At 41.5% G+C, this 27,800-nt stretch overlaps 1 protein-coding gene across 1 annotated transcript; it reads left to right on the top strand.

Annotated features, from left to right (window-relative positions):
- Positions 1-27,683, top strand: LOC146635619 (RING finger protein 150-like). Its single transcript, XM_085347932.1, has 6 exons — positions 1-903; positions 15,668-15,918; positions 16,218-16,372; positions 20,070-20,166; positions 22,156-22,411; positions 23,342-27,683. The coding sequence occupies exons 1-6, from the start codon at positions 447-449 to the stop codon at positions 23,458-23,460; spliced, it is 1,335 nt and encodes a 444-aa protein (XP_085204058.1). The 5' UTR covers positions 1-446; the 3' UTR covers positions 23,461-27,683.
- The last annotated feature ends 117 nt before the right edge of the window (positions 27,684-27,800 follow it).

Raw genomic sequence — 27,800 nt, 5'->3', positions numbered from 1 at the left:
TCAAAACAATGCAGCCGCGCTGGCCTGCTGCTGCACTTAGCTTTAAATCTCCAACAAATTATTAACGTGTGCGCGCACTCAGCCAACCGCCTGGTGCTTCACTTCGGTGGGCTCACGTCGCGTCACTCCTGTGATTTCTCCTTTCAGTTGTGCGCATTTAGGAGTTTTTTCGTGGGTGTTTCTCATCGAGTTAACGGCAACGGCTGGAAATGGAGACTGCTAACAGGCGTCTGCTGCTAGATAATCTGAGAGTAGTGGAGGGGAGCGGCTAAAAACAGGGATTTTTTTTTTTCTTTGGTGTGAAAAAAGGGGAGTATCAGCGAGTTAAACACGCTCCTGGTGGTTTTGCCTTGTAGCATGGTGGAGTAGGAGGCTCCAGCGTTGAAGCTGCCGGGCTCCTCCGACCTACCGACACACAGCTCGCTCTCACCCCGGGGAGGCTCGTCATGGCCCCGGGCTCGCTGGTGGCGGCCTGCCGCAGCCTGGCCCTCTCTACGTGGCTGCTCTCCTTCTGCTTCGTCCACCTGCTGTGCCTGGACTTCACCGTGGCCGAGCGGGAGGAGTGGTACACCGCCTTCGTCAACATCACCTACGTGGACCCGGCCACCTCGGAGCTGCGCACCGAGAAGACGGAGTGCGGGCGATATGGCGAGCACTCTCCGAAGCGGGACGCCAAGGGGGTGTTGGTCCTGCCCGCAGCACCGCTCGACCGCCAGGCCTGCGACCCCAACACCCGCTTCGCGGTGCCCGCTCAGGCCGGGGCCTGGGTGGCGCTCATAGCCCGGGGCAACTGCACCTACAAGGACAAGATCCGCCACGCTGCAGCCCACAACGCCTCTGCGGTGGTCATCTTTAATGTGGGCTCCACCAACACGAACGACACCATCACCATGCCTCACTCAGGTAGATGATGCTCTGCTTTATTCACCCAAATAAATGCGCATTTAACTCGATTTCCTCCCTCTGTGAAGGAGGCTTTGTAGAGCTTTTCTAAGTTGGGTAGTTTGCTGCTGGGGTGAACTATGGGGATTAAAGGTGACGTGTTCAGTGTTTCTCTTAATTTCTTAATAAAGATGTCATGGAAAGAGTCCAACTCACGAGGTCTTTCTGTTATACGGATGTGTTGTATCTTTCAGAGTCATTTAGTTTCATGTCAAATCCAAGGAGGAGTGCACTCACACTGGGGACTGCTTTACTGTGGACTCTGAGAAATAGTTGAGGGTAAAATGTAGATGTGTGTACAGGTTAAGTTGGTGTCAAGTATAAATGTAGAACATAGCCATACTGACACCACCCATTTTTATATGTTGTGGTTGGTGTTTTGGTCTCACCTGTTGGGGCAAGAAATTGCCCCATTTAGATTAGAGTAGGGATGGCCAACTCCAGGCCTCAAGGGCTGGTGTCCTGCATGTTTAAGATATCAGTTCATTACCAGAACTTCAAGACATGTCGAGGAGGTAATTTAGCCATTTAAATCAGCTGTGTTGGATCAAGGACACATCTAAAACCTGCAGGACACCAGCTCTTGAGGCCTGGAGTTGGCCATCCCTGGATTATAGGGTGAAGTGAATGGCTAGAACGCTTAACAAGTTAAGTCTGAAGTAAACACACTCATGAAATCTCATGGTTGCACCCACCAAACCACCCGTCCGTCTATTTCCTGCTGCTTTTCTAGGCAGTGGCAGCCTGAGTAGAGAAGCCCTTCCTCTCCTTGTCCACCTCCTCTGACTCTCTCAGCTTTCTCAGGCCAGTTGAGAGACATAATCTCTCTGTCATGTCAGGACATGACATGAGCCTACCCAGGGCCTCCTCTTGTGAGGGCATACCTAAAACACCTCACCCAGGAGTAGGGATGGGTATTGATAAGATTTTCACGATTCCGATTCCATTTTCGATTCTGTTTAACGATTCGATTCTTTATCGATTCTTTTTAAAAAAGGAGAACACTAAGGTCGATTAGCTTAGAACTTTGTTTTATATCTTCTCTTTGAACAAGATAGAAATTTAGGAGTAACATGGCCTTAGAAACCCAACAGTGAGATCTTAAGAGATCCAGCCTATGGCTCTTCAATGGGGTGTCACAGGGTCCCCAGGAAAAAAAATTGTAAATGTAAAATAATAAAATAAATATTCTTCTGTAGCAATAACAAAGTATAACATAAATTATTCTGTAGCAATTACACAAGAATATCCAGTAATGTCCCTGCCTACAATTAAACACCTTCACTTACCAAAAATCGGGGGCATCTGCTGTGGCAAATGGGTGCAAGCCTTTGACCACAAACTTAGTCACTGCTCGGTGACATTCGTCTATCCTGGCCTGAAAGGAGACGCTGCCGGTAGACTGCAGCGACAACTGCCAGCATCTGAGCCAGACTCTGTCTCTCTCATCATGGTCACCTAAATGCACAGTAATGTCAGGTTTTGTAATAAGACAGATCGCGCTAACATAATATGCACTGTTAGTTGATTATTTACCTGCCGCATTAACGGGAGAGGACGTGCAAACGTTACCGCTGCTGCTGGGTTGAGATTCACGAGTCCGGAGCGGAATTAAAAACACGACATTCATTTAAGGTCATCGCGTGTTTTGTGAGCAAATGCTTTTGCATATTCGCAGTGTTTCCTCCCTTAAATGAAATATCTACATTGCAAGTATTGCAAGTTGCCCTGTTGTCATCCGTTCTCGTAAAGTATAACCAAACTTTTGAGCGTTTGAGCCGCTTAGGCGCCGTGTTTCCTGCCAGGTAAATGACGCTCCGCAACGTGGTGACGTCATTCGGGGCGACTGGAATCGATAAGGGAATCATTTGCAAAAATGGCAAACGATTCCAAGGAATTGAAACAGTGGGAACCGGTTCTCAACAAGAACCGGTTTTCGATACCCATCCCTACCCAGGAGGCATGTTAATCAAATGGCTGAACCACCTCAGCTGGCTCCTTTTATTGTGGAGGGATAGCCGATCCTGAAGCAGGAAACTTGTCAGTTCACCCATAAAAGCTGTTCTTAAAAAGAAAGTACTCTCTCAGTCTCTTGAAAAGTCGAGCTCTTTTTAAAGACCTCGCTGAATTATGAGCGTGGTGCTGTAATCTGAGTCCACCGCTGCAAGAAGTCTGCTCAGTAAAAGTTTGAGTTGGCTACACAGGTAACAACACCCCAGTTCAGGACAGAGTGTACAGTTATTTGAGTTCATTTATATTCATGGTTGTGACTCTCTATATGTTTATATTGTATGTCTATGAATATTAACATTTTCCTCATGAACTGATGCGGGCGGGCATGCATTTGAATATCTAAAAAGTGAGTTGCACAGCAGATTCAGGCAGGAAATCCAAGATTTTCTAGCAGAAAAGTTTTGGAGTTTGGAACAAGGATGCAGGTTTGTTATAAAGAAGTCCATCATGTCTGAAAACATTAATGGATTTGTAGATGACCTGTATGCAGAAGGATCATTAATGTTGCAGTCATCTTTGTCTCCAGGTCTTTGATGCTCAGATTTGTACCATAAACACACCAGGATACATCTGCCTTTCATCTCCTTTGACATATGAGGTGCTTATTCTGTTAGTGCTGTACAGACTCCGCCCCCTCATTTCTTTATATTTTGCTAGGAAAATGGGAAATACCTGCCTTACCTACTGTATTTCCATGTATTGAAATACAGTAGGTAACAGGTGGTACAAATTAAGTGAAACTGAAAGTCAGTTTTTGATATGATGACCTTAATTCGTCAACACAACCTGAACTATCTTGTAATTTCTTTAAGTAGTCTTCAGGAAAGGTTCTCCAGGCTTCATGTTTTGGGTCCTTTTAGTTTTGTTCTTTATCGCGATGATCCAAACGACAATGCTGAGGTCTGGGCTCTGGGACCAGTCCATGACCAATAGTTTTCAGCTATGTGTGTGCATTTTTTTCCTTCCTATCTGTGTATGCTTTTACTGTATTGGCTGTGTGTTAGGTAAAACTGGCATGCTGAAAAATAAAGCTGTCATCAATCAAACGCTTTCCTGGTCGTACTGCATGGTGGGTTATAATTTGACAGTACTTCTCTGTGCTCATAATTCCATCAGCTTTGACAAGATGCCCAACACCACTGGTTGAAATGCAGCGCCAAACTGTGGCAAAGCCTCCAACCTGAGATCAACTGAAGGGTCAGATGCATCTCGCAGATCCGGAGTCGGGTTTTTGCTGCTTATTTCTGTTCTGTTTTTAAGCCGGCTACTTCATCTTTTGTCCGCCACTTGTATAGTTTCCAAAGCATCTGTAAGGACTGAGAGATGCTGATTTTTCAGCTAATAACTCTTTAGGAATCGCTTTGTTGGTGCAAAAATATTTAACGGCTGTCAGACTGTATTTTTCAAACTAAAGAATTGGGAACAAATTATGTACTTGTGTAACAGGCTGCTAGTAACAAAGTGCATAAATACAGAATTTAAAATATTTGATAAGTTGTGTTATTTATTGACACAACATTGGTCCTTTGAGTTAGGTGGGTTTTTCATGCTTAAATGATTCATAGGTCAGTGTTAACAAACAACACAATATTCATGTGAAACTGGTCTGTTGCAAGGACTGATCTGAAAATAGGTGGAAAGGCAGCCAAAGTCATAAGAAAAATGTTGAAAGACCTTCAGAGAGCCTGCAGAGCTGTTGCTCAAGACCAGTGTAAACAAATTAAAGGGAAGTCTGACTCAAAATGTAAAGAAATGAGGGCAGGCTCGGGACTTGTCGCTTATCGAACAGACCATTTTGAGTCCGAAGATCCCCTCTGTGTAGTAACGATCACAAATGCAGACTCGTTACAGGTTGAATGGGCTCAGCCACCAAGGGCTCTTTCTGTGAAGCTGTATTTTGTAAAGTTTTGTCAAGTCTTCTCTCTTTTGTTTGAGATTTAAGTTTTCAGGATTTAGCTCGTAGAAAAAAGAATATTTTGGAGACTTCTTAACAAGAAAGTAGTAATTTTTTGACCTTTTATTTGCATCCACTGGGATGGAAGAGATAGAAATCAGAGATTGTCTCAGAGTTGCTGACTGAAGGTCTGTGATGCTTCTTTATCAGTTTTTTCCATTTGTTAAACGATGCTGTCAGTGGTCATCCACACAGTGCCTCTCTGACAGAAACAGTCGTGTGGATCAGGGATTCGCAGCCCCGCTGCATCCACAGTGACTGATTATGGAAAACAGGCTCCTGTCATTCGATGATGTCCAGAGAAACTCCATGTGACGTTTGATGTTGGTCACCATTTAGCGCTGCGTTACATATGGGGCTGACTGCTCCGTAGCACCATAAGTGGTGTTCGTTTGAGTCGCTCTGCTGCTGAGTGAAGTAACAGCTGTTTCTCTGACAGCTGGAAACCCCTTCAGGGATCCCTGGCAGGCCTACACACCCACATTTAGATGCCATGAATTCAAGCCCTGGGTGGTTGGTTTGCTTTAAACAGTTCACGTTTTTCTGTGTCCAGGTTATTTTCTGCAAATCAGTCTTTGCACAGTCGAGTGCCCGTTAAATAATTTTTCCAGAAGTTCAACAGCTGGCCGGTCATCCACAAGTTCAGCGACGCTGTGTTGTTTGGACAGGTAATCATTTGGCTTCTTATTAAGAGCTGACTCATGTACTTAGTGAGGGCCATCACATAGCTTTTTCTTTAGTTTTTGCCAGAAAGTCAGATTCAGTTAGAGCAGGGGTCAGCAACCGTTAACACCCAAAGAGCCATTTGGACCCGGTTTCCACGCAAACGAAAACACTGGGAGCCACAAATACTTTTTGACGTCTAAAATGCAGATAACACTGTATATATTGTTTATTACCTTTATGCTTTGTGTGAACAACTAAGGTGTGTTGCTTATGAAATCCATCAAGTGCTACAGAAAAAATTACATTTTTATTTATGTAATTAACACATTTTGAACTCTTAAAGAAATATAACAACAGGAAAGACACCCAGCTGAACTAAAATGATCATTATTAGAAATAAATTATTATTATTTTTATATTTCAATATCACAATAATCTTCCAACTTAGAACTACAAGTTTAAAAAGAACTAACATAAATAAAATACACTTCAGCTAAATACGTCTAATTTATTTCCCCAATCCACGCGGAGCCGCACTATACGGACTAAAGAGCCGCAGGTTGCCGACTCCTGAGTCAGAGCATTGCTGCTGAGACTTCACCGGGTGCCGGTTTATCTCGCAGACTGAGCAGGCGACCATATGCCACAAAGGCTAAACGCAGCAGCCTGGGTTTGGCCCTGCTTGGTTTCCTCCACTCGTTCTCTCCTGCCTCTTCACCACATTATATAACAACACAGTAACATTTTTGACTTGAAACTGACTTCACTGATCAGCAGAAAAGCTGCAGATTAAATACTCGCAGTAGGTGAGGATGAATCACGATTAATCTGCTGATTAGGTTTATCATGAAGCATCTGCAGAAAGCAGGCAACTGTGCAAAATGTTTTTGTTTAGAGTGTGGTCTTGAACCTTTGTTCCTTTATCAAACAGTCGGTCCTAAACCAAAAGATGCTGTTTACTGTCCAACAATTATTTGCAGGGTTTTTGCTGCACAATAAAGAAAAATTAACTTTCTCCAAAGGAAAATCACGAGAATTGCAGTTGAACTGATTTCAACTAAACTTTTCTAAGGGGCATTTCTTAATTGAACAAAAAACTTTGGTTCTGTTTTGTGTTATTAAATGGATTGAAACAAGCAGGAAAATTATTTGCTTGCTGTTAATAATTCCAGTGTAGTGCTGACATATTTTAACTGACTCCTGCCCACTATTAGAGCAGCACTGCATCGATGTGCAGCCTGGACAGCACCAGCAGCTCTCTCTGCCTCTCCAGGCTTTTGCTGCTGTTTCAGGAAGTCTAGCAAACGCAAACAAGCCTCAAAAATGTGAAGTTGAAGGTGTGCAAACACGGGCAGCCAATTAAAAATATGAGTGTAAATAAGCTGAAGAGGATCCTGTTCACCATGCTGAAATGACAAACAGTGAAGTTAATGTTAGAAACAGGAGTCCTGAGGCTCTGCAGAGAGGTAATGCAAACATTAGTAAAGTGAAGCAGCGGTCCGAAGACAAGTTTAACTGACTGGCTCATGATGTGTGGATGGCTCTGACTTACAGTGGTCAACTTTGTTTATAAGCACATTTAAAAATAACAAGTGTTAACCAAATAAGAGTAGCACAATAGGAGCCATAAAGAAACATAATACAGAAAACAGACTGATCAGGCCATACGAAGGAGTAAAAATGAATTTTCAGACGGGTTTTGGTGAAGTTGTAAGTTGAAGGGCCAGACTGTAAAGGCTGTAATCTGAGTCATGGTACAACCAGAAGCATCTGGTCAGCTGACCTCAGTGATCTTTTAGAAGATCAGAAAGGTAAGAAGGTGCAAACACAATTTAATGACTTAAAAACAAAGTCTTCAGATCGTTTCTAAAATGTATTGGGAGCCAGTGTTAAGAAGCCAAAACGGGATGTGTGGTCTGATTTGCGGGCGCCTGTCAGGCGTCGAGCCATCGCATTTCCAATAAAACAGCTGTAGATGAGAAATGAGTGTGCTGATTTGTAAAATACTCAGTAACGAGGTGCTGATGTGACCGAGGCAAGAGAAAAAGGGAAGACTTAGCTCCAGTTTTGAAATGTGATTTTGAAACTCTGCTGTAAATGTTTTAATTTTTAAATAGTTCAACCAGCAGAAAGACTGATGGCTTCATGCCTCTGTCCAGAAGGGTACACGGTGATCACGTAACCGGTCCTCTCCTACATTTTGCCCAAAGCCGAGCTCACGTTTGTCCTTTTCCAGGCAATTTTTTAAAGGCATGTTTATTACTGAGCCTGCAGTCGTAATACTCCTCAGTACAAACACTTTGTTTTTGGTGATTCTATTAATTTCTCCTGGATGTGGTTGCTTGTAGCCATTCTTGGCTTCTCAGCACAGCCAACCAGTGACAACAAAACTTCCTATCTGTACATCACCCATTACTATAACCTGTGAACTGTGTCATGAGCCACTGTGTCCCTGCCATTCTGTTTCTCGCCTAAATAAGGAAGTTCCACATGAGGAAATCCCAGTCACAAGGCCTTAATGTTTTCTCCTGTTTTCTGTCTCTTCTTTTCTGTCACACCACAACCGGCAGCCGACCTCTTTACAATTTAATGTATTTAGAAATTAAATTTAATTGATAGACGTGGACAAAATAACATTAGTTTAACTTTTATCTGTGGAAAGCCTACGAGAACCCTGCTGAGAGGTTTCTGCCACATTTCCGACCTGCTTATAGAGGACAATGAGGTGTGGGTGGTCTTTGCCTGTGCAGCCACCCTTGGAAAAACCCAGAAACTATTCCAGTAGTCATGATTGGATGGATGGATACTTTATTGGTCCCATAAGGCAAATTGTTGTTGCAGCAGCATGATAAAGAGTAAAAATAACACAGCCTGCAATAAACAACAAATAACGCAGTTGAAATAAAAGTGACTCTGGCACTCTGGAAAACTGAGACTTTATTTAGCTTTTTGGTCAGTTTATGGCAAAATGAGTTGATGTGGCAGGAAAGTGATGCCAAAACATCCACATGCAGGATTTCTGGTTGTAGAGGGGCTTTAAAAATCTCTGCTATCGATGGAAATCAGTACTGTCAGAGTGAAAATCAAGTTGGTGAATTCCTCGGTTGGTCAGGAATTCACTCTGTGAAGCACCGCTAATCCACCTGGAAAAAAAGGCCTATGTGGAATCAGCTGCTTTATCGTCCCGTTTATCCGGCAGATTAGTTGGGAGCTGCTGATGACTGCGAGCTGAATCAGTCTCGCTGCGTTCTAAAGTTAGAAAAATGACATAACACCTGAAAAACAGAAACATTTGCAGAGGAGCTCAAAGCCTTCACAGATCTGAAGCTTGTCTGCTATTGGACAATTGGACATCTCTGCTATTGTAGAGATTTACTTGAGTTTTTAAAACAAAAACAAAGAAACCCTTACTAAAGAGACTGACCAAATTGCAGTTATTTATCGTGTAGTTTGTAGGTTTAACTGGAAAATAAAAATCTCATCATAACATAACGATCCCAGGGGATTATTTTTAGGGCAAGACTAATCAATTTTTGTGTTCGTGTGTTGGTTGGGGTCATGTGAGTTCAGTGCAGGCCTCAGGGGAATTTTTCCTAAACTGTGGTCAGCTAGACTGTGCTTACTGAGCAAATATACTGATCTTTGTGCAAACATTAAAGTTCAGCCTCAGCTTCCTTAAGATTATAATCTGAAGTATCTGCCATCTGTGTTTATCCAGGTCAAAGTCGATGGACATTGGGCTTTCACGTTGGAAGATTCCACATTAACGTAAACTGTTTCTCCATCATTTAGTCTATAATAAAAACCCTAAAACCTTCAAATTACACAATAAAATAAACAAAAATTAAATTGATCAGATATTCCTGTTTTATTAAACCAGGAGACAAAATGCTTGAAATGCATTTATGAAATGGCAGCAGTCTGAAGTAATTGATTCCTTTCATCTGTAGTAATTATGCTGCTACTTTACAGTTTTTAACATCCATTTTTTTAAGCAATGTATCAACAGATCAGAACAATCAATTCTTGTAATATCTCTAACACTGTCTGCAGTATTAGCTCCAACCCATGACAGTTTCTACATACTGAAAATGATTTTTAAAGCAGAAATTTAAATTTGTATCATCCCTCCATCAGACCTGTTACTGCTGATTTTTCAGTCTTGTTGTGTAATTTGGCTTCTTGGGAGGCACTTTTTCACTGACAGCAGCTGGATCAGCTGAAGCATGTCTCAGCTCCAGTGTCAGATTTTTTTCTTTCTCCCCCCCCCATGACTTTCAGGTGCCCCTCTCCCCATATCTGACCAATCTCATATCTGAGAATGGTCAAGGGTCTGATCTTTGTTGGATTCCTCCCCCCATGACTTTCAGGTGCCCCTCTCCCCATATCTGATATGAGGACTGCCCATAAAATTTGTAAAGAACTTCAGAAAGTCTGGAAAACGAATCCTCAACCTCACTTTAAACAATCTGGCTTCTTGAAGAAAAATATAAAGAAATAATCTGCAGCTAAGTAATTTTGCACAATATTATCAAAGCACACCAACTATTGTCTTGAGTGGATAATCTTGGCTAATTTATTGAAATTCTGGGGCAGATCTGGTCTTTTTATTCACTGTTTTCACATTTCTTTACATCAATCATCACTGGATACATGTAGCATGGGTTGCTATCTGTTCGTAATGTGCTAATTTTAATGCAAACTCAGACTGGAGTTGCTGATGTGATTTGTGTTGCAAAAGTCAAACAAGCTTTTAGCAGTCGGTACGTCCTGTAATGGCACAGAGCAAAAATGTTTAAGTAAACATGTTTTGTTCTCTACAAAAAGAACAGATTGGTCTCTGCACATTAGGAGTTCTGAGGTTCGAGATTCAAATATAAATATATCTGTATAAATCAGCCTTATGTTTCTGATGGTTTTGATCTGTGTGTAAATGAAGAGTGTGGACTAAGCCTTGAGGAACTCCTTAAGCGAACTCTGAAATAGAAAAGATTTTACCTTTATGATGGCCACACAGGAATAACTTGCATATCCATTTGCATGCTCAGGATGGTTTGTTTCCATTATTTTTGAATAAAGTTACTCTACAAACTCTGACACCAGCCTTTGCTCCCAGTTTCTCCTGCAGTCAATCCCCAGCTTGTTGTGAAACGTTTGCCTAAATGTGCCAATGTCTGGCCATAAACTTGTAGTGAGACATTCTTGTACCACCTGTGAAAGAGTTTTTCCTTTGAGTGCATTTTTGTAGTTAAACACTTCAACGTTGCAGATGAACTTGTTTTTACTTGTCGAATCTTTATTGTGAAATTGAACTTTTTCTTCAAAGTTGCAGATAAGTCTTAGCCTGGTAACAAACCTTCCTCTGGGATATTTTTCTGTGCATTCAGGGTGACACGAGGGTGCGTTTGCACTGAGTCAGGCCTCAGTCACAAGGATGGCCTCAACTCTAAATCAAAACAGCCAAAATGACAGGCAAACACAAATTACATTTTCTCCTCAGTTGTGCAGAACTGAACTTGCTGTATTCATGAGTCTTTGTGCATTTGTGTATTTTCAGCTTCAGAATAAGCAGCTGTTGAAGCTTGGTGTTGTGGTTTGGCTCGGAGGTGCAGCTCACAATCCAGCGCCATGAGCATCCTTTAGCAACACACCGAATCGTTACCAGCTGCACATCCTGATCTGACCTCAGAGCTCAAAAATGTTGCTTTTTTTTCCCCCCAAGTCTCCTCCAAGCCCTTCCAGCCCATAAAAGTGTCCTAGATCAACACTTCAGGTTGTAGGTTTAACAAAGTTGGACAGTTGTGCAGATCACTGGATATTTGTGATCCACTAACATTATAAAATGTTTTGGCCTGATGTTTGTTTCTGTTGTTTTGCCCTCTGTGTGGTCTGCCTTCTCGAGAAGTCAGCTTGGTAAATTGGAAATGGAAATTATGTAAAGAGGAGACATGGTGCTCCAATGAAGAGAATTAACAAATAGTGCATGTGCACAATAGTTTCATAACATTTCAGCTTTGTGGTGGCAAGTATGCCTGCTGGGCGTGGAAGTAAAATGTCAGCTATTTGTTTTCTTCCCATTCGTTAAGATGGAGGCTTCAAAAGATTGTTGGAAGCATTTCAAAGGAAGCTGCTAAGGGCATGACTTCTGGAAGAACTTTGGCGTGAACCAATGAAAGCTAGAGTCTGATTGGTTATCCTGCACCATACATTTAGATATTAACACCTTCTAATGTGGTAAATGGACAGATTTTTGTTTGTCTTCTTGAGCACTCAAATGCAGTTAACGCTTTCTAACATCCACACATGATGAACAGATCAGAGAGCAACTCAGGGCTTAGTGTCTTGAACAAAGTGTGCAGTCAGGGATCAAGCTGCCAACTTTCTGATTAGAAGATGACCCTGCTCTATGTCCTGAGCTGTAGCCATCCCATTCCTTTGCTTAATCAACCAAACCTTCCCTTTTCCTTTTAAAGAGGTTTTCCTACTGAAAAAGTCAGTTTAGTTCAGCTCAAGCCAACGAGAAACAAGTTTGATAATGTTACTGCCTTCAAACCTCTGACAGGATCACTTATGGCTGTCTGTAGCTGCCTACACCCACAGATATCTCCACCGCTGTCCTTTAATGAGATGGTGTTTTTGGTGAGAAATGCCCCACCCTCTGGGCTTAACTTCCTATCAACAACCCCGCGTGTCCAACCATTTCCACTTTTTATTCATTTAAAAAAAAAAAAAAAATCTATTTCAAGAAAAGCTTCTGTAACCACACACTTAAACAAATTATATTAAATGCACGATGATTAAGTTGATGAATAATCATGTAAAATAAATATTGATCAGATAAATCTGACTGTACTGTTCGATGTCAGTATCACAGTAATCTGGTCCTCTGGACACATGTGAGTGCACTGGAAACAGGAGCTTTCTAAACCTGCACCTTTCACAGAGCCTTACAGGGTCACAGAGGCCGGTGCGCTTCTGTTCTCTTTACCTTCACTCCCCCGGTCGTTGCTGATTGATGGCCTCCCAGAGCTCGTTACAAATGGAGCGCTCTTCATCTTAAAAAGGAGCGTGTCCCACCCATAGCTTCTGGGTTCTTATCAGGAATCATCTGTTGTTGGGGCTCTCTCTCTGTACGGTCTTTACCCTGCAGTATAAACAGCCTCCAGATGACTGTTGTTATGAACTGGTGCTGGAAAAAAAAACATAACAGGCCCAGCCAGCTTTCCTACTTTTCACTGCATTTTATTGGGGACCAAGCACACTCCTGTTACTGTGAACGTTTCTGTCAAAGAAAGAAAGAAAACAAAATCTCTGATAAGAGAAACTGCCTGTGATTAAGAGGTTCCAGATCTGCCGTAGGATTATAGAAATCCTGCAATAATCCTATAGTAGTCGCAGAGTCACTTATATAATCTTGTGTTCATCCCAATGCTGAATATGCCGTGCATCACAGATCGTGTATTCGGAGTATTTTTAGAGAGGCAGTCCCTTGTGTGTGGGAGAGGAGCTGGTCTCCATAGTGATGGGGGGATTTGTTGAGCAGAAGCTGTTATTGGATCAATAAACAGGCTACTAGTGCGGGTGTGTTTGTGTCGAGTACAAACTCTGTGAGGTTACCTCCACAACAAGCAGGTCGAGTGAACAGTCAGTTTTCCGGACACTGAAAAGGTAAATAAATAAAAAGCGGATCAACATTTCCATGTCCATAAATGGTGTTAAATAAATATTAAAGTCTGGCTGAACTCATTGCATAACATGCAAGTAAGGTCATTTGAACACTGATAGTCGATTAGTTGATTGGAAGTTATTATTTCTGCACAGAAAAACTGAATGGTCTGCAGCTTAGCCTGAAATGTGTTGTAAATGACTGGAAAGAATATATTTGAGTTTTAGATGCTGTTCTGGTAAAACGATTGCTTTTCAAGGACTTTTCTGACAAAAACTAAAGTTTTAGCTTTTAGCTCAGGTTTAGCTTTGACTGGAATTAAGAAACTTAATTTTAAGGATGCATAAAATCCAAACTTGAAATCAATGTGAGAAACACTAATGAGCTGAAGTCGGCACATCTGTTCATTATTTCAACGGCCCCCAACCTTTTTTGCACCACGGACCGGTTTATGTCTGACAATATTTTCACAGACCGGCTTTAAGGTGTCGTGGATAAATACAACAAAATAAAACTAGTACCAAAAAAAGACGTTTTATTCATAGCACACAGGAAAAGACCCAGGGAAACAGATTTGAGGATAAAAATGATTTAAAAACAACAAAAAAATAACACTAAAAGCCAATTTAAAAACCATAAATTCCACACCCCGGTACCGGCCCGTGGCCCGGGGGTTGGGACCACTGCATTATTTAGTCTGTTCAACATTTAATGTCTATTAAATTAATTTAACCAGTTTTGTTGTGATTAGCTGCCCCTCATAAACTGAGAGTTTGAACAGCAGGTGGGCGGAGCTTCTATTTTTATAGCCATGTCATGCCAGGAGTAGGAAAAAAAACTTTATCAAACTGAGCGTTTAGAGCAGTCTAAAGCTTTGTGCTGATAACTGAGCTCATTATTTGAGCGGGTACTTAGATTCCCAGTTTAAATGTTTGTTAGACCCTGAAAAGGAAACGCTTAATTTTTTTTCTCACAGTGAGTGGAAGTAAAGTTGGCCTGAAGCTAAGGACAGCTCTTCCTTCCTTCATTTATACTAAGCACAGTTAAAACAAACGATAGTACGACATTGTCTGATGCATAAATAGGATAAAACTAATTGGAGGAAGTGGCAACTGTGAGTAACAGATAAAGTAGGACTTGCTGGTCTCAGGTTTATCCTACAGCGAGCTGAAGGTTTAGGAGAAAATGGTCAAACCATGTTAGTGAGGAGGGAAACCCTTTTGGTTTGGGATGAGTTAGAAAGAAGTTTTAGAGCAAATGAAAAAGTGTAGCACATTTGTGTTAGGTTGTGCAACCCTGTTGGGACAAAGTTTCCAAACAATGTTTTATTTGTTTTTTGAGAAGAAAGCTTGGAGTTTGTGACTTTTATAAGACTTAAAAATGCACTTGTTCGTGAGAAGGATCTGCATAAGAAGTTAGTGAGGGTGATCTCTGCCTTGGAAAAATCAAACATATATTCTAATGGTCATCAAAACCACGTCTTTATTTATTATATGTACTAAAATGTAGGGCAGGGCAATATGGCCAAAAATATTTCTCACGATATACATTTGAAAATTTGTGATAACGATATAACTGACGATATAATTGACACGAGACAAAATACTTTACAACTCCACAACTTTATTACTGCAAAAAAACCATCAATGTATTTTCACTTAAACAAGCAGCTGTTTTTTATGTGCATTAAAGCTATATAACATTTAAGAGTGCAAATGCAAATTCCTTGCTGACAGTTTAACCAAAAGGCATTTCCAGTGGAAATGGGCTGACATATTATGACCATAACCATGTATAATATCCACAAAACTTATACACAGGTTATACACACACACACACAATGCAGCACAGTACGTATCACTCCGCGAGGCTCCTGACTAGCCGTAATGCTCCAACAATCCATCAAGCGGTGTGGCTTCGTAGCTTAGCAAAGTCTTAGTAAAACATTTTTGACCGATTTTTAAGTGCCGTGTATCACATACAATTGGTTTGGTAATAACAGTAATAACGACCCGCCTGCATACTCTACCAAATAATGTGCTTTGGTGTGTATCTGACGGACGAAAGCTAAACCAGTTCCACACCACTGAAGTTGCAGCATTTTTACAAACCAGTTCTGGTTCATCCGTTTCATTCAACAGTCCACTTTCGTCCTTCTCATTTTCCATTGCTGTCATACTTTTTCCGCCATGTGCGTATGAAAACAAAGGCACTGCGCATGTGCGTTTTACTCTGTCGCGTTATTTCCTTTTATCGTTGCCTAACATTATACCAGCATTACCGTGAGCGGTATGATATGGCCCAGCTCTACTAAAGGGCGTTAAAGTTTCATTGCAGGTTCATCGACCCAAGGAGTAAAATTTAAATACTTGAATGCTTTTATATTTGTCACTGACTTAGTGCTTCTCACCTGTCCTCATCTTCAGGTGCGAACGAGGTCGTCGCCATCATGATCCCGGAGCCAAAAGGCCGCGAGATCGTATCGCTGTTGGAACGAAATGTGACGGTCACCATGACGATCACCATCGGGACGAGGAACCTGCAGAAGTACGTGAGCAGGACGTCGGTGGTGTTCGTATCGATCTCCTTCATCGTGCTGATGATCATCTCCCTTGCCTGGCTCGTCTTCTACTACATCCAGAGGTTCAGATACGCCAACGCGCGCGACCGGAACCAGGTGCGAACACGGGTCTGCGTCTCCTGCTGTTCTGCTTAGTTTATGAAGACAGAAGGAACAGCATCATATAACTAGAGCCTATGTTAATGAGGTGGTTCAGAAGAAGAGGTTTATCTTTTACAGTATAAGAGTAAATACTTACATTTTTAGCACTTTGAAACTTTGAAAATGTGTCGTCAGTATTGTAGTTCATCTCTGCTGAATAACGAGCCCATTATTGGAAAGTGTTCTGTTTTCAGCTTGTAAAACATGAATCGCATTTTACAAGCTCGAAGTAAAGACTCACTGTGTCTCTCCAGCGGCGTCTTGGTGACGCAGCGAAGAAGGCCATCAGTAAGCTGCAGCTTCGCACCATCAGGAAGGGCGACCAGGAGACCGAGCCCGACTTTGACAACTGCGCCGTCTGCATCGAGGGCTATAAGGCCAACGACGTGGTCCGCATCCTGCCCTGCAGGTAACCACAGCCTCAGAAACACCTCACGCAAATGTGGAAGTAAGGACTGAAGGATGGGGATCGTATTATGTTTGAGGACTGAGTGCTGAGTTTGAATGAAGACCTTCAGGATAGTATCTTCTATACAGTGCCAATTATTCTTTTTTTCTTTTTGGTGGGGGCTCTTTAGCTAATTTAGTATTTTCATGGTGTTTTTGAGTCAGTTGGTGTTCGTGAGGCCACTGTAACCTGCAGGAGCTTAGCTGCCACAGAACAAACAGTCATCGAGACTGAAAAAGACCTCAGAGAGTCTCCTGACGTCTTCACGCTGTAGCTGTCGCAGGTTATCAGCTCAGTGTTAGTCTGTGCAGGGAAATGACTCAGAGCGGACACGACTGTTAGACAGGGATAGTGTGTTTGGGTTACTGAAAACAGCTGATTTTTAATGCTTTATTTGCTGGTGGGTTGCGCTGTCTATAAGAATATACTATGTTTTAACTAGCAGTGATGTGAATAATCTATATCAGTGAAATAATTACAAAGTAATTACTTAGTGCTTTGAAATAAATATAGTGCTGCAGGTGTCAGTGCTAGAAAGAGGAGGACAAAGATTAGAAGATGTTTAATAGTAATGGAAACTAAATAAGACAGCTGTGGTTTTAACTTCTTCTCACTTCAGTTGGGCTGTTTCTGCAACACATAGTGGGCTTGGACAGCAGCTGAAACAAGGCCTTTCTTCATGTTTACTGGTTTGTGCTGCTGCTGTCGACTACAGGAAAAACATGTTGGCTCCACCGCGGCTCATTGACTGTTTTTTCTGCTTGTGTGTCAGACTACAGTCCCACCAGAAACTGTGACCGCATCAGTCTTTGTTGTGATATTAACCTTTTTTCTTGACAACAGCTGAGCCTGCGGGGGCTAGGGCTGAACGATTATGGAAAATAATCTAATTGCGATTTTTTTTGCCCCAATATTGCGATTGCGATGCGATATGCGATTATTTTTTAAGGTATTTGTCTTCTGTATTATTAAACAAAGACAAGCAATACATCATATAGTATGGCCAATACTATATTACATTAATTTTAAACTGTTCTTTCCTGGAAGACAGACCTCTGTTATGATGACATGAGGTGATGCATGAATTGATGACTGACATTTTTATTTAACTTCTTCAATCACAACAGTATATTTGAACATACACAATAGTTTATTTTTAGCTTACAAACATCTGAGCATAAAGTGCTGACAAGGAACCCTGGTGTAAACATTAAAATGAAAGTCAGTACAATGTGCAGATTGCAGAAATATACATAAAAAAAATCAGTGGCTTTACCACACTCAGTTTTTCGACATCTGTGAACTACTAGACAGTCATTCAATTAAAAAATAATATTAAATAAATAAAACTAATAAATAAAAAATACACACATCTTACTGATCTCTGCAGTCAGTAACATTACACATAAAGTGCAAACATAATAGCAATTGTATAAACACACACACAAACACGCCTTTAAAGTTTAAAGGCGTGAAATTGGACGGTCTAGCCTTCTGATTAGCTAATCAGAAGGCTAGTTCTGATTAGCTAATCAGAACTAGCCTTCTGATTAGCTAATCAGAAGGCTAGTTCTGATTAGCTAATCAGAAGGCTAGTTCTGATTAGCGTCACCGCTGTCTCGGTGGAGTTTAATAAACTCGGCCGTCTGCTTCTTGCTATCTAAAATATAACCAGACACTGGTGTAAATTCTCGACTGTCTCATACTTCTGTTTAATAAGTTTTCTGTTTGACGTTTAGTCAGCTGTGTGAAAACCAAGGAGGAACCCACCCGGGGGATTAATAAAGTTTTATTTTATCTAATCTAATAACTTTAATCTCAGCCAAACCGATTTACTCACGAACAAACAAAACACTGAAAAAAGCCCAACAATAACATTTTTAGGTTGTCTAAGTGACTTATATATTACGTTTAACCCGAGCAGCGAAACTCCGCGGTGATCTGAAAATGATGTGCCGGGAGTTGTGCCGTTCTCGGCCGCATCAGTAACCCTCGAGCTCCCGGCTAGCTGTCGAGCTGGTGGGTAGCAGACGCCTCTGAAAACGTCGAAGCACTTTTGCAAATATGGGATATCTTGATAAACCGAGCAGATATTTGATGTTTACACAACTACTTTCTCGCCTGAAAATATGTTAAAAGTTTATTTTGTGACCCAGAAAGATTAGTATGAGTAATTTTAAAACTTAGTAGCGGCCGCCATTGCTGGAAACTGGAGTTTGGCTGGGCCGGGCTATGAATTCTGGGATATGGTAGTAATTTGGACAGCCTTCGGCGCGTCGCTGTGACGTAATCGGTCTACAAATGCGGCCTCAGGAGGATGCAGCCCATGAATTGTATAATATAATCGCAGTATAATCGCAGCCTTTGCGGTTAGAAAATTGCACTTGATCATGTCGCGATATTATCGCAAATGCGATATATCGTTCAACCCTAGCGGGGGCTACACTTTAGCCCTTAAGCTGGTTAGCAACCAGCTGACAACCTACGGTGACAAGAGGAAAGAGGGATTTCTGGTGATATTCAGATGAATTCAGTTGCACCAAAACTCTGCTTTTGAATGCTTTAATCACAAGCAGGTTGCCACAGTCTGTAGTGTCCTTGTCTACAAACACTCTGCATTTCACTATTTGAGCTGTAATGAAACTGGAAAAACTTGGACTTCAAGGTAAAAGTTGTGCCTTACTGTTAAAACCAACACTTTTAAAAGGGTCAGCTTTTACTTTGAAGGCCAATGGCATCTTATCCCTTTTTGTATTGCACTTCTGACTTTTTCACTATCACTCGATGAGTAGTTGCTGGATGTTTGCAGCCAAATCAGCAATCTGCAACAGTCGGCGACATGTACTGCTAAATGCATTTTACAGTCCTTGTACAAAGAAGAATACCTGTTTTATGTTATGAGGGTCACTAAACAGTCTGTTAACCTACAGTATCCTCATGTGATTGATTCTAATGTGAAAATACTTTAAAAATATAAATAAAATTAATTATTGCGGGTTCAGCCTCCTTTAGTTGCTTCACAAGTAAAGCTGTTGTGGACTCTGATGGAAACCCCGTCGGCTTTAACTTGACCATCAGGCTGTTGTCTGTGCTGAACCCTGGCATGTAGAATTTTATCTTTCTTTGTGAAAATGAGGGAAAACTGAGAGAAGAACGACAAGCATCCAAATATTTAAAGACAATGATGACCATCACTGGTAAACTGTTCAAATACCAGCGAGAAAACGCCCCGTCGAGTGTTTGTTGTTCAGCCCTACCGAACTTGTTGAATGGAAGCCGTGATCGTTGCGGGCAGAGTCGACCTTTTTATTAAATTGTTGCCAGTCTTGTTTTCCTGTGATCACAAAACCACTTTGTGCCGATGGAAGCTGCTGAGTTGAGCTCAGGGCAGATTGTTTTCTTGTGATCAGAGGAAATGTATTTTTGGTTGTGACTACAATGACTATTTGTTTTGACCTCACAACACTCTGGCTGTGCGGCGCACTGTATGAGATTACGAACCAAGTTTCATAAAGCATGTTTGTGCAGATTCTTGTGTGCCGGCGCTAAGTGAAAGCAGGTGTGATGTTTGTCTTTCCTCACAGCATTTTTCTAATGTTTTCAGATCCACAGTAGAACGACTGATTTCACCATATTTTATTGTTTTTCTTCTTTGCAGACATTTGTTTCATAAGAGCTGCGTAGATCCGTGGCTGCTGGACCACCGCACATGTCCCATGTGCAAGATGAACATCCTGAAAGCTCTGGGCATCGCTGTGAGTGTGAAACTGGGTTTTATATTTCCTAGAGTGAGCAGGATATGCAGCCCTGAAAGGAAGTGATTTTATAGTTTAGGACTGTACAAGAACGTTATGACGTGTTTACGGCTGCTTAAATAACAGGTGATGATAATATCCTTCCTGGATCTTTTCATATATTTTCGCTGATCTATCATAGCTGCCCCAAATCATGCATCCTCTGATCCTGGAGATAAGACACGGGTGTCAAACATTGGGCTCGGGGGGCAGAATGAAGGCCGCAGTCCTGCCCACTTTTCAGAGTGTGAAAATTGCAAAGAAGGAAATGAACTTTTTAGTGAGTTTTGTCCTTAAGAAGGGATCACGTCACAAAACTCTAAACTGTTAATTTAATCTAAGCCAGACGTCTGAATCATTCTCAGTTTTTACAGCTGTCTTACCGACAGAGACGTAACCCACTGTCTGTCTGCGCAAGTGATACATAAACACACCAGAATGTGAGGTGTTTTCCATGAAAGTGTTCATCGTCAGTTTTGGAAATGCATAATTCATTAAATGAATGTTTTCTGAGTCTGTTTAAACGTTCTCACTTCTAAAGAAAGACAGCGACTTGCAATTCTTTGAGACACTCGTCAGATAATATCCACTTTAGACCAGAAGTTGGGAAATTCCTCAAGCTGCAAGAAACCGTTGCAAAACAGAAAGTGTTCCTTTGTTCAAAAACTGAAGGGAGAAAACATACAATCCTGTATTCGATGACTGCGATTGAAATGATCCTTTACTAGCTTTACTAGAATTATTTCTTTTAAGGTTGTGTAAATGTTTTGAAGCTCTTCTCTGAACCGAGGGGTTTCTGCCATGGTTCAGGTCTGCTTAGAAACAAAATGACTAGGTTTGCATCAAGGGTTAGTGAGGGTGGTCTCTGCCTATGGAGCTACCCCTGGAGAAACCCAGAGCCTTTTCTAATGGTCATCAAACCATTAGACCACGTCTTTATTGAGATATTGTCAGTTGTCAAAAGTCGACTTTAAGGGTAAAAGCAAGGTCATCATCAAAGAGAGGAAAATACTTCATGACAGGCTCTTTCTTTCTTCTCCTTCTTTAAAAAAAAATACTGGAGTAGCTTTGAATGATTCACTCCAAATAATCCTCGTTTATCTTACACTGGGCTCTGGGCAGCTCCTCGGTCTCAAAGATCCACTTAGCTCAGCACCCTTCATGGACACGTCCCCGTCTCAGTTTTAATGACTGATTGCCGATTCCATTACCCAACCTGTTGATGCCGTTTATCATATTTCCCTTCAGACTGGTGTTTTTAACTATTATTTGTGTAGTGTTTTTTTTGTATTTTCTAACTATTATTGAGGCGTATTTCTCAAAATGAAGAAGCTTTAGTCCACCACCGCAACAACAGAAAAACACAGTAAAAGTACAAACGGACATCTCAACCAAAGGTCACCCCACTGACTTACATCTGCCAAGGAAATCACGTTAACTTGTATCAGTGGAGAGTGTTTGTCTGACAGTTTGTTGTTAAAAACACACCATGGCCCGATGTTGGACCGGCCATTAAAGCAACAAAAATTAGTAGAAGCCTAGTAGAAAATGTTAAATACTGACAGTTATGTAATTGGTACTGGAACTGTTTACTACATTAGACATCTGTTTTGTATTGCGTTTAACATTTAGGTTGAATTTGTTCAGTAAAAATTGCTTTGATCATTTTCCAGTAAAAAAGTATTTTTTCTGTTTGTAACAAAACTCAGTCATTCAGACTGTGACCCTCAGTGTTCAGAGCTAAAACGTTTTTAAGCTTAGAAGTACAGGTTAGCTTGTGTCTCAGAACTAAGGTGTGAAGTCTGACATAGATCAAAGAAACTTTTAAAAATGGCTGTCACACATGTTGATTAGTTAGACCCTCGCTGTATCGTAGGTAGAATGACACGATGTCAGTCGGCTCCTGGAGCTGGACAATCACACTGTGGTGTTCATGTCGCTCTGCTACAGCTGAACGCAGACTGTCTCGACGACCTGCCTCTGGACTACGACCTGGACCTGGGCCGTGTAAGTGGGGTGGGCGGCGTTGGGGTTCTGGCCCTAGAAGCTGTGGTGTCCGGGGCGTCCAGCGACGGCACGCTGAGCGAGGGCGGCTCCTCTGTGGTGCTGGACCCCGGCGTGCGGCGGGTCGGGCTCCCACAGGACTACCAGGACCCTGACACCCTGAGGGACAGCCCTGTGACCACCACCACGGACACCCACACAGGTGACTCTCACACTCCATCTGATAAGTGCTCGTACACTGACACCCAGTGTGCCCCATAACTCGCTTCAGTCATGGCTACTGCAGTCACACTGACTATGTGATGCATCTTTACCCTGATCACATTAAACTTCCTCTTTATTTCATAATGAGGAAGTTTAAGTGACTGCAAAAGAGGAAGCAGAAATACAATTTTAGCTTAATTTTATTGAATGAAAGGGTCCCATACCAACCATGCTACAAACTATTATAGAAACATAAAGCTAATGTGACACTTTTGGCAGATGTTTGGGGATGTTTTCATTTCTCTGTAGAAAAACGTTCTCTTGTCTTGTCCTGGAAGTATTACTGCCATGTCTGTGTCATGCTTTAATGTCATCCTTTCTAACATTCTTTCGACTGGTTCTTATATAGCACTATTCTGCTCTACTTGAGCACTCAAAGCAGTCTATACACAACACTCACCTACTCACACATACAGTTATGTAAGCAGTTTTTTCTACTTCTAAGTGCTTTCTAACATTCATACTCCAATGAACACATCAGGGGCATCTTGGTTTTCAGTGTCTTGCCCAAGGATACTTTAGCATCCAGACTGGAGCAGGGCTCAAACCACCAACCTGCCAATTAGATGACCTGCCTGAAGTCCTGAGCCACAGACATTAACACAGTCTTAATTCTAGGTTCTGTTTAGCAAAACCGAGATTAGATTGCTCTCAAATGTCTTTGCATTGTTATTGTAGACTAGAACAGCTGGCTTCACCTGGCCAAGTTTGAATTGAACTTATTTATCGTTATTATTGGAAGGAGTTTCACACAAGACTTTCAGACAACCGTGAAACTGAAAAGAGCGAACCCTCTCTGTAATCTGAATTAAAAACAAAAGTTACGTCTCCAGAAACTCAGGAATAGCCCTCTTTTTCTCTCTTTCAGGTGAGCTTCAGCCAATGGCGAGCAGCGCCTCAGTGGCATCATTTGTCATCGCTGTGGAAACGGGTCTGTCAGACGAGGAAGTGTCCTTGGAGCAACCTCAGTTGGTGGACAAGTCCTGAGAGCAGCACAGCAGAACCTAACCAGAATCGGCCCAAACCAGGCTCTAATCAGGTTCAGATTAGATAAATAACAGACCTGACTGTTATATTTAAAAAAAACAAAAACAAAATGATGAAAAAGAAAAAAATATCTGAACCAAACCTGACCGCATTCGACTGAGCAAAACCTGAGCTAGGCCTGGGATCTGGTTCTGGTTTTCTCTGGTTCCAAGTGGATGCTAAAACCCAGATCCAGCACCAGGGTCCTTCTTGGCTCTTCTACATGGATATGTGATACAAGATTTCGCCAAACCAACTTGTCTGGACCAGACGTATTGAAACTAAGTGGGCCTTTTCCAGTGTGTTCACCTCAGTCCTTTCCTTGGTTCTCGAGTTAACCAGGATTTTTCTCCAGTGCAACTCAGTCTACAGATGTCTTGGTTAAATCCAGTTCTGCCTCAGTCAGACTCGCATCTTGTTATCCTTACAAACCTTTCATTGACCCTGACAAGCTTCTGCAGTATAGATCGAGTCCTTCATTTCAAGACTTTTTTTTTGTCTCCTGACTTTGAGGACTTCCAAGAAGCAGTAGGCTGTATTTCTGTATGCAGTCCGTGAATATAGATTAAGCTTTTGTTCTGTAACTTTTCTCTGGATCTCCTGGAATATTCTCTTTTACCTGGTTTTCCCAAATAGGGAAGCACAACAGCAAAAACCAATCATGATGGACTGCTCGCTTCCTCTCCAGGTTCGCATTATTGGAAAACTCTGTTAAATAAGCTTATTTTAATTTGCCTGCCAAAAGGCCAGGCAGAGCCTGTTCCCTGATGTGTGTGTGAGTATCTGTGGTGGATGATTTACATTTTGCAAAGGTGGACATTTACTTTGAAAGGACACAAGCTACTCTGAGCAGTGGTTTTCTTTAGTCTGTAGTTTATGTAAAGAGGTAGCTTTGTCCTGAAATAATTACTACCACAGTTTGACTGCAGTTTGAACAGCAATTACACACAGTATTGTTTCCTTTTAATCCCCCCCCCTCTTTTTCCCTGTCTGTGTTATTCTAGGCTTTGTTATCTTAACAATACTCTGACAGTATTTAGTTTGGTTGCTTTCTGTCCACAGTTGGGTTTCCAAACAGGGTTCCTATGTTTGTCTGCAAGAGCGATGACATTTAAACCACTTTTTCCCATTTTTTTTTATTTGTTTGTAGATTACAGGGCTCCACAGAAAATTAGAGGATTGATATGGTCTGGCCTTTCTGTACAAGAAGTGCATATGGAGGCAATAAATCCTGCACCTTGGGTAATCGGGTCGATAGACATCCCGTCATAATGTATCAATCATCTTTCGAAATATTTAAAACGCTTCCAATGCTGAGCAGAAACATTTCTGTCGATCCTTTGTTGTGTTAACCCGAGATAACCGTTTGAACCATCTGCATGGCCTACACATGCAACTTTTATTCTCAGCAAAACAATCAATGTGTGCACATGTCAGCTCTGGTCTGTTCTGATAAAGTGGACAGAAAGAATGAAGAGGAGTCAGTTTAGTTCAGACTGTATTTTTGTCCACATGTCAAATTCCATTTTCTTGATACGAGTTATGCAGAAAATTGCAATAAATTAATTAAGAGGGATCCAGTCAGACCTTAGAAGCTGAAAACAATTTCAGAAAATGGGATGAAAATGTGACAGTTTTGAGATTTCTTCTTCAAACCCATAATCACAAAATAAAAGTGCAATAAAGATGGCTGTCGAGTCCATAGTCAGTGCCAGTTTTTTTCCACATACGCCATTTGGAAAATTTCTATCACCAAAGTGCACGAGAGGGAAGTTTAAAAACTCCAACGCTTGCAGTTGCTGTGCTATGTTACTTAAACATCAGATGTTCGAGTTGGGATCCAAGCTTAGAGTTGACCGCGCTGTAGTCGTCTGAATGACAGGCTTATTTTGTTCCCTAGCAAGGTAGAGTTATTTGGCCACAAACAGTGGATTTGCAATCTCCGACTTCCCTGAGGTGGTCTAACTGAGGTGTGAACTTGAGATTTTCAGCTTCAGGTGGAACACAGCACGGGGCCGGTCTGTTGTGGTTTGTGGCCTCTGACGAACTCGGATGTTGGAGATTCCTACGTTTTGTTGCAATTTTTGCACTGATCATTTGTGCAATTAATGTAGAACTGATTTTAATTAGGAACAAGATATCAAAGTCTGCCCACCCTTTAAGGTACACAGTGGAAACACTTCCCTTGTCCTTCTTCCGTCACCTTAACCTTAGCTAAGCAAACTCTCTGTGGCAGTCATACATCCAAATGCCACGTAGGAACCCTGTCTATAGCGTTGCCTTGTTTTGTTTGACTGTCCAGCCGTCTGTCCGTCTGCCTGACCACACGTGTCTGTTACCATGGCCTCATGCTGCCTTTTTTTTTTTTTTTTAAAGACACATTTACCTTTAACCCTGACAATCAAGGATTGGGTCCTTTACTTGCTAGTCAGGGATCCTCTCTCTGAACCTTAGGAAACCTAAGAAGCGCTTTCAAATCTGCAGTCAGCACACCACACAGTAGAGGTTAGATGCTATTACTACTTCCACAGATCAAGAAATTATCACCACCTCCTGTGAATTAAAGTACCTGGGATAGAGAAATCCTTTTAGAGCTTTAGAGACAGATTTGTGGAAACGCGTTTCATCAGGATGTGTTCGTCAGCTCGAAGCCGAACATGTAAATAAGTATATAACACAAGTCCACTTTGCCACGTGGCATCACTGTCAGTTTGTCAAATTGGTACGCAGACTGTGTAGGGCTGCGGTCGCATTGTGGTGTCGGTGGCACCACAAGGTTCCCGAAAATGAGAAAGATGAAAGATTGTCGTCTATTTTGATACCAGAGGAGACATTTATTTTTGTAAAAAAGACTGATTTCCTTCCCACTCTCCCGAGTCTACCTGTTGCCTGGATGATTCTCAATGTGATTGAGCATTGACCGATTATTAATGATTATTTGTATAATTGTACATACACACAGTTTGCAAAGGACCTTGATGCTATGAGCCTAAACTGTTGTTATTATGCTTCTCTGTAAAAGGTTTTTGGGTTTTGTTTTTTTCTCCTCTTTGCTGTAACCTGATGAAAAATGAGAGAAATGAGACCAAAGGGCAGACTGGAAAACCAGCGCTATACTGGTCCACCAGGCAAACTGGATCTTATGAGAACTTCCAATGCTCAAATAAGAAGACATAATAAATATAAATGTTGTGCAATGAAAAAATAAAATATTCTCCTAACAAGGCTAAATTTAAGTGGTGTGTTTACTGTTTACTTGTACTTTAAAACTAATTAAAAGCAAATGTAATTTGGAGTTTTCTGATGAGCAGACTGATATTTGGACATTCAAGCTGGTACAAATTTGCAGCAATCAAAGACACAGTGGTTGTGTGTTGCGGTCTTCAGTCCTCCCAGTGGCTTCTTTTTCTCTCAGATTCTCAATGAAACCGAATTTATGTTGTGAAATTCTCCGACTTTGCTTCCAAGACTTCACCTTTCCTGTGTCTTCATGGTTCAGCTTCAAACCTGAGAATTAGTCCACACTAAGATCCACCAGTCACCAAGTATCCTGTTAACACTGGCTGACTGAATCTAGAACGGTCGAGGGCTGATAACACATGAAGACGATTGATTTGTATGCCTTGTCCTCCTGGCCTGTTTTCAGTGAGTGATGTTTTAATTAAAGTTGCTTTGTGTTATAAGCTTGAACTGCGTATCGATATTTGCACTTTCGTCCTCTTCCTGTGTGACTGCTGCCATACAGTGGAAGTGAGCTGAACTCGAGCCTACTTTGAATCAGCTTCTTTTCTTTTTCTAGTAGAGACTGATGCTGCTGTGGCGTAATGTTCGCCCACAGAACATATAATGGAGGATAGACCTCAGGCTTCATAAGGGGCTGTGGGGAAAGACTCAAGATGGTACAGAATGAACGTGGTCCACTGGAGCTTTTCATTTTCAATAGATACAGTATAGGTTGGTTTGTTTTTGTTTTTTTAATATCTTTTATGGGTGTTAGTTGTAATGAAATAACTTTAAAGCACCATGATCTGTTTTAAAACATCCAAAATTTAGATTATTAAGGATGGAAGAGCAGCAGCAGAATTTCTGGCAGCACCATATTAATAGCCTCTTAAAGGCCCTCCCGTCATGTACCCAAATGTTTAGAGAAATATCTATTCATTTTATGTAAATGGCATTTTAGGTCACAGAAAACTGAACTTTTATTAAATAAATAAATAAAAGCAGGATTTCTGCTTTTAGGTGTTGAGAAGAAAAACAGACTTTGTCTTTTGGCATCATCATGTACTTCTGATCCCCTG

Source organism: Diplotaxodon limnothrissa, linkage group LG3 (genome assembly GCF_057381915.1).
Source record: "Diplotaxodon limnothrissa isolate DT_005_m linkage group LG3, D_limnothrissa_male_GT1.1, whole genome shotgun sequence".
NCBI classification, from domain to species: Eukaryota; Metazoa; Chordata; class Actinopteri; order Cichliformes; family Cichlidae; genus Diplotaxodon; species Diplotaxodon limnothrissa.
The sequence above is the reverse complement of the archived record's forward strand: the minus strand, read 5'-3'. Positions and strand labels throughout refer to the sequence as shown.

Coding starts and splice junctions, on each gene's coding strand:
- LOC146635619 (XM_085347932.1), top strand. CDS start 447: ATGGCCCCGGGCTCGCTGGTGGCGGCCTGCCGCAGCCTGGCCCTCTCT. Junction 20,167..22,155: donor TGAAAGCTCTGGGCATCGCT/GTGAGTGTGAAA, acceptor GCTCTGCTACAG/CTGAACGCAGACTGTCTCGA. Junction 22,412..23,341: donor CACCACGGACACCCACACAG/GTGACTCTCACA, acceptor TCTCTCTTTCAG/GTGAGCTTCAGCCAATGGCG.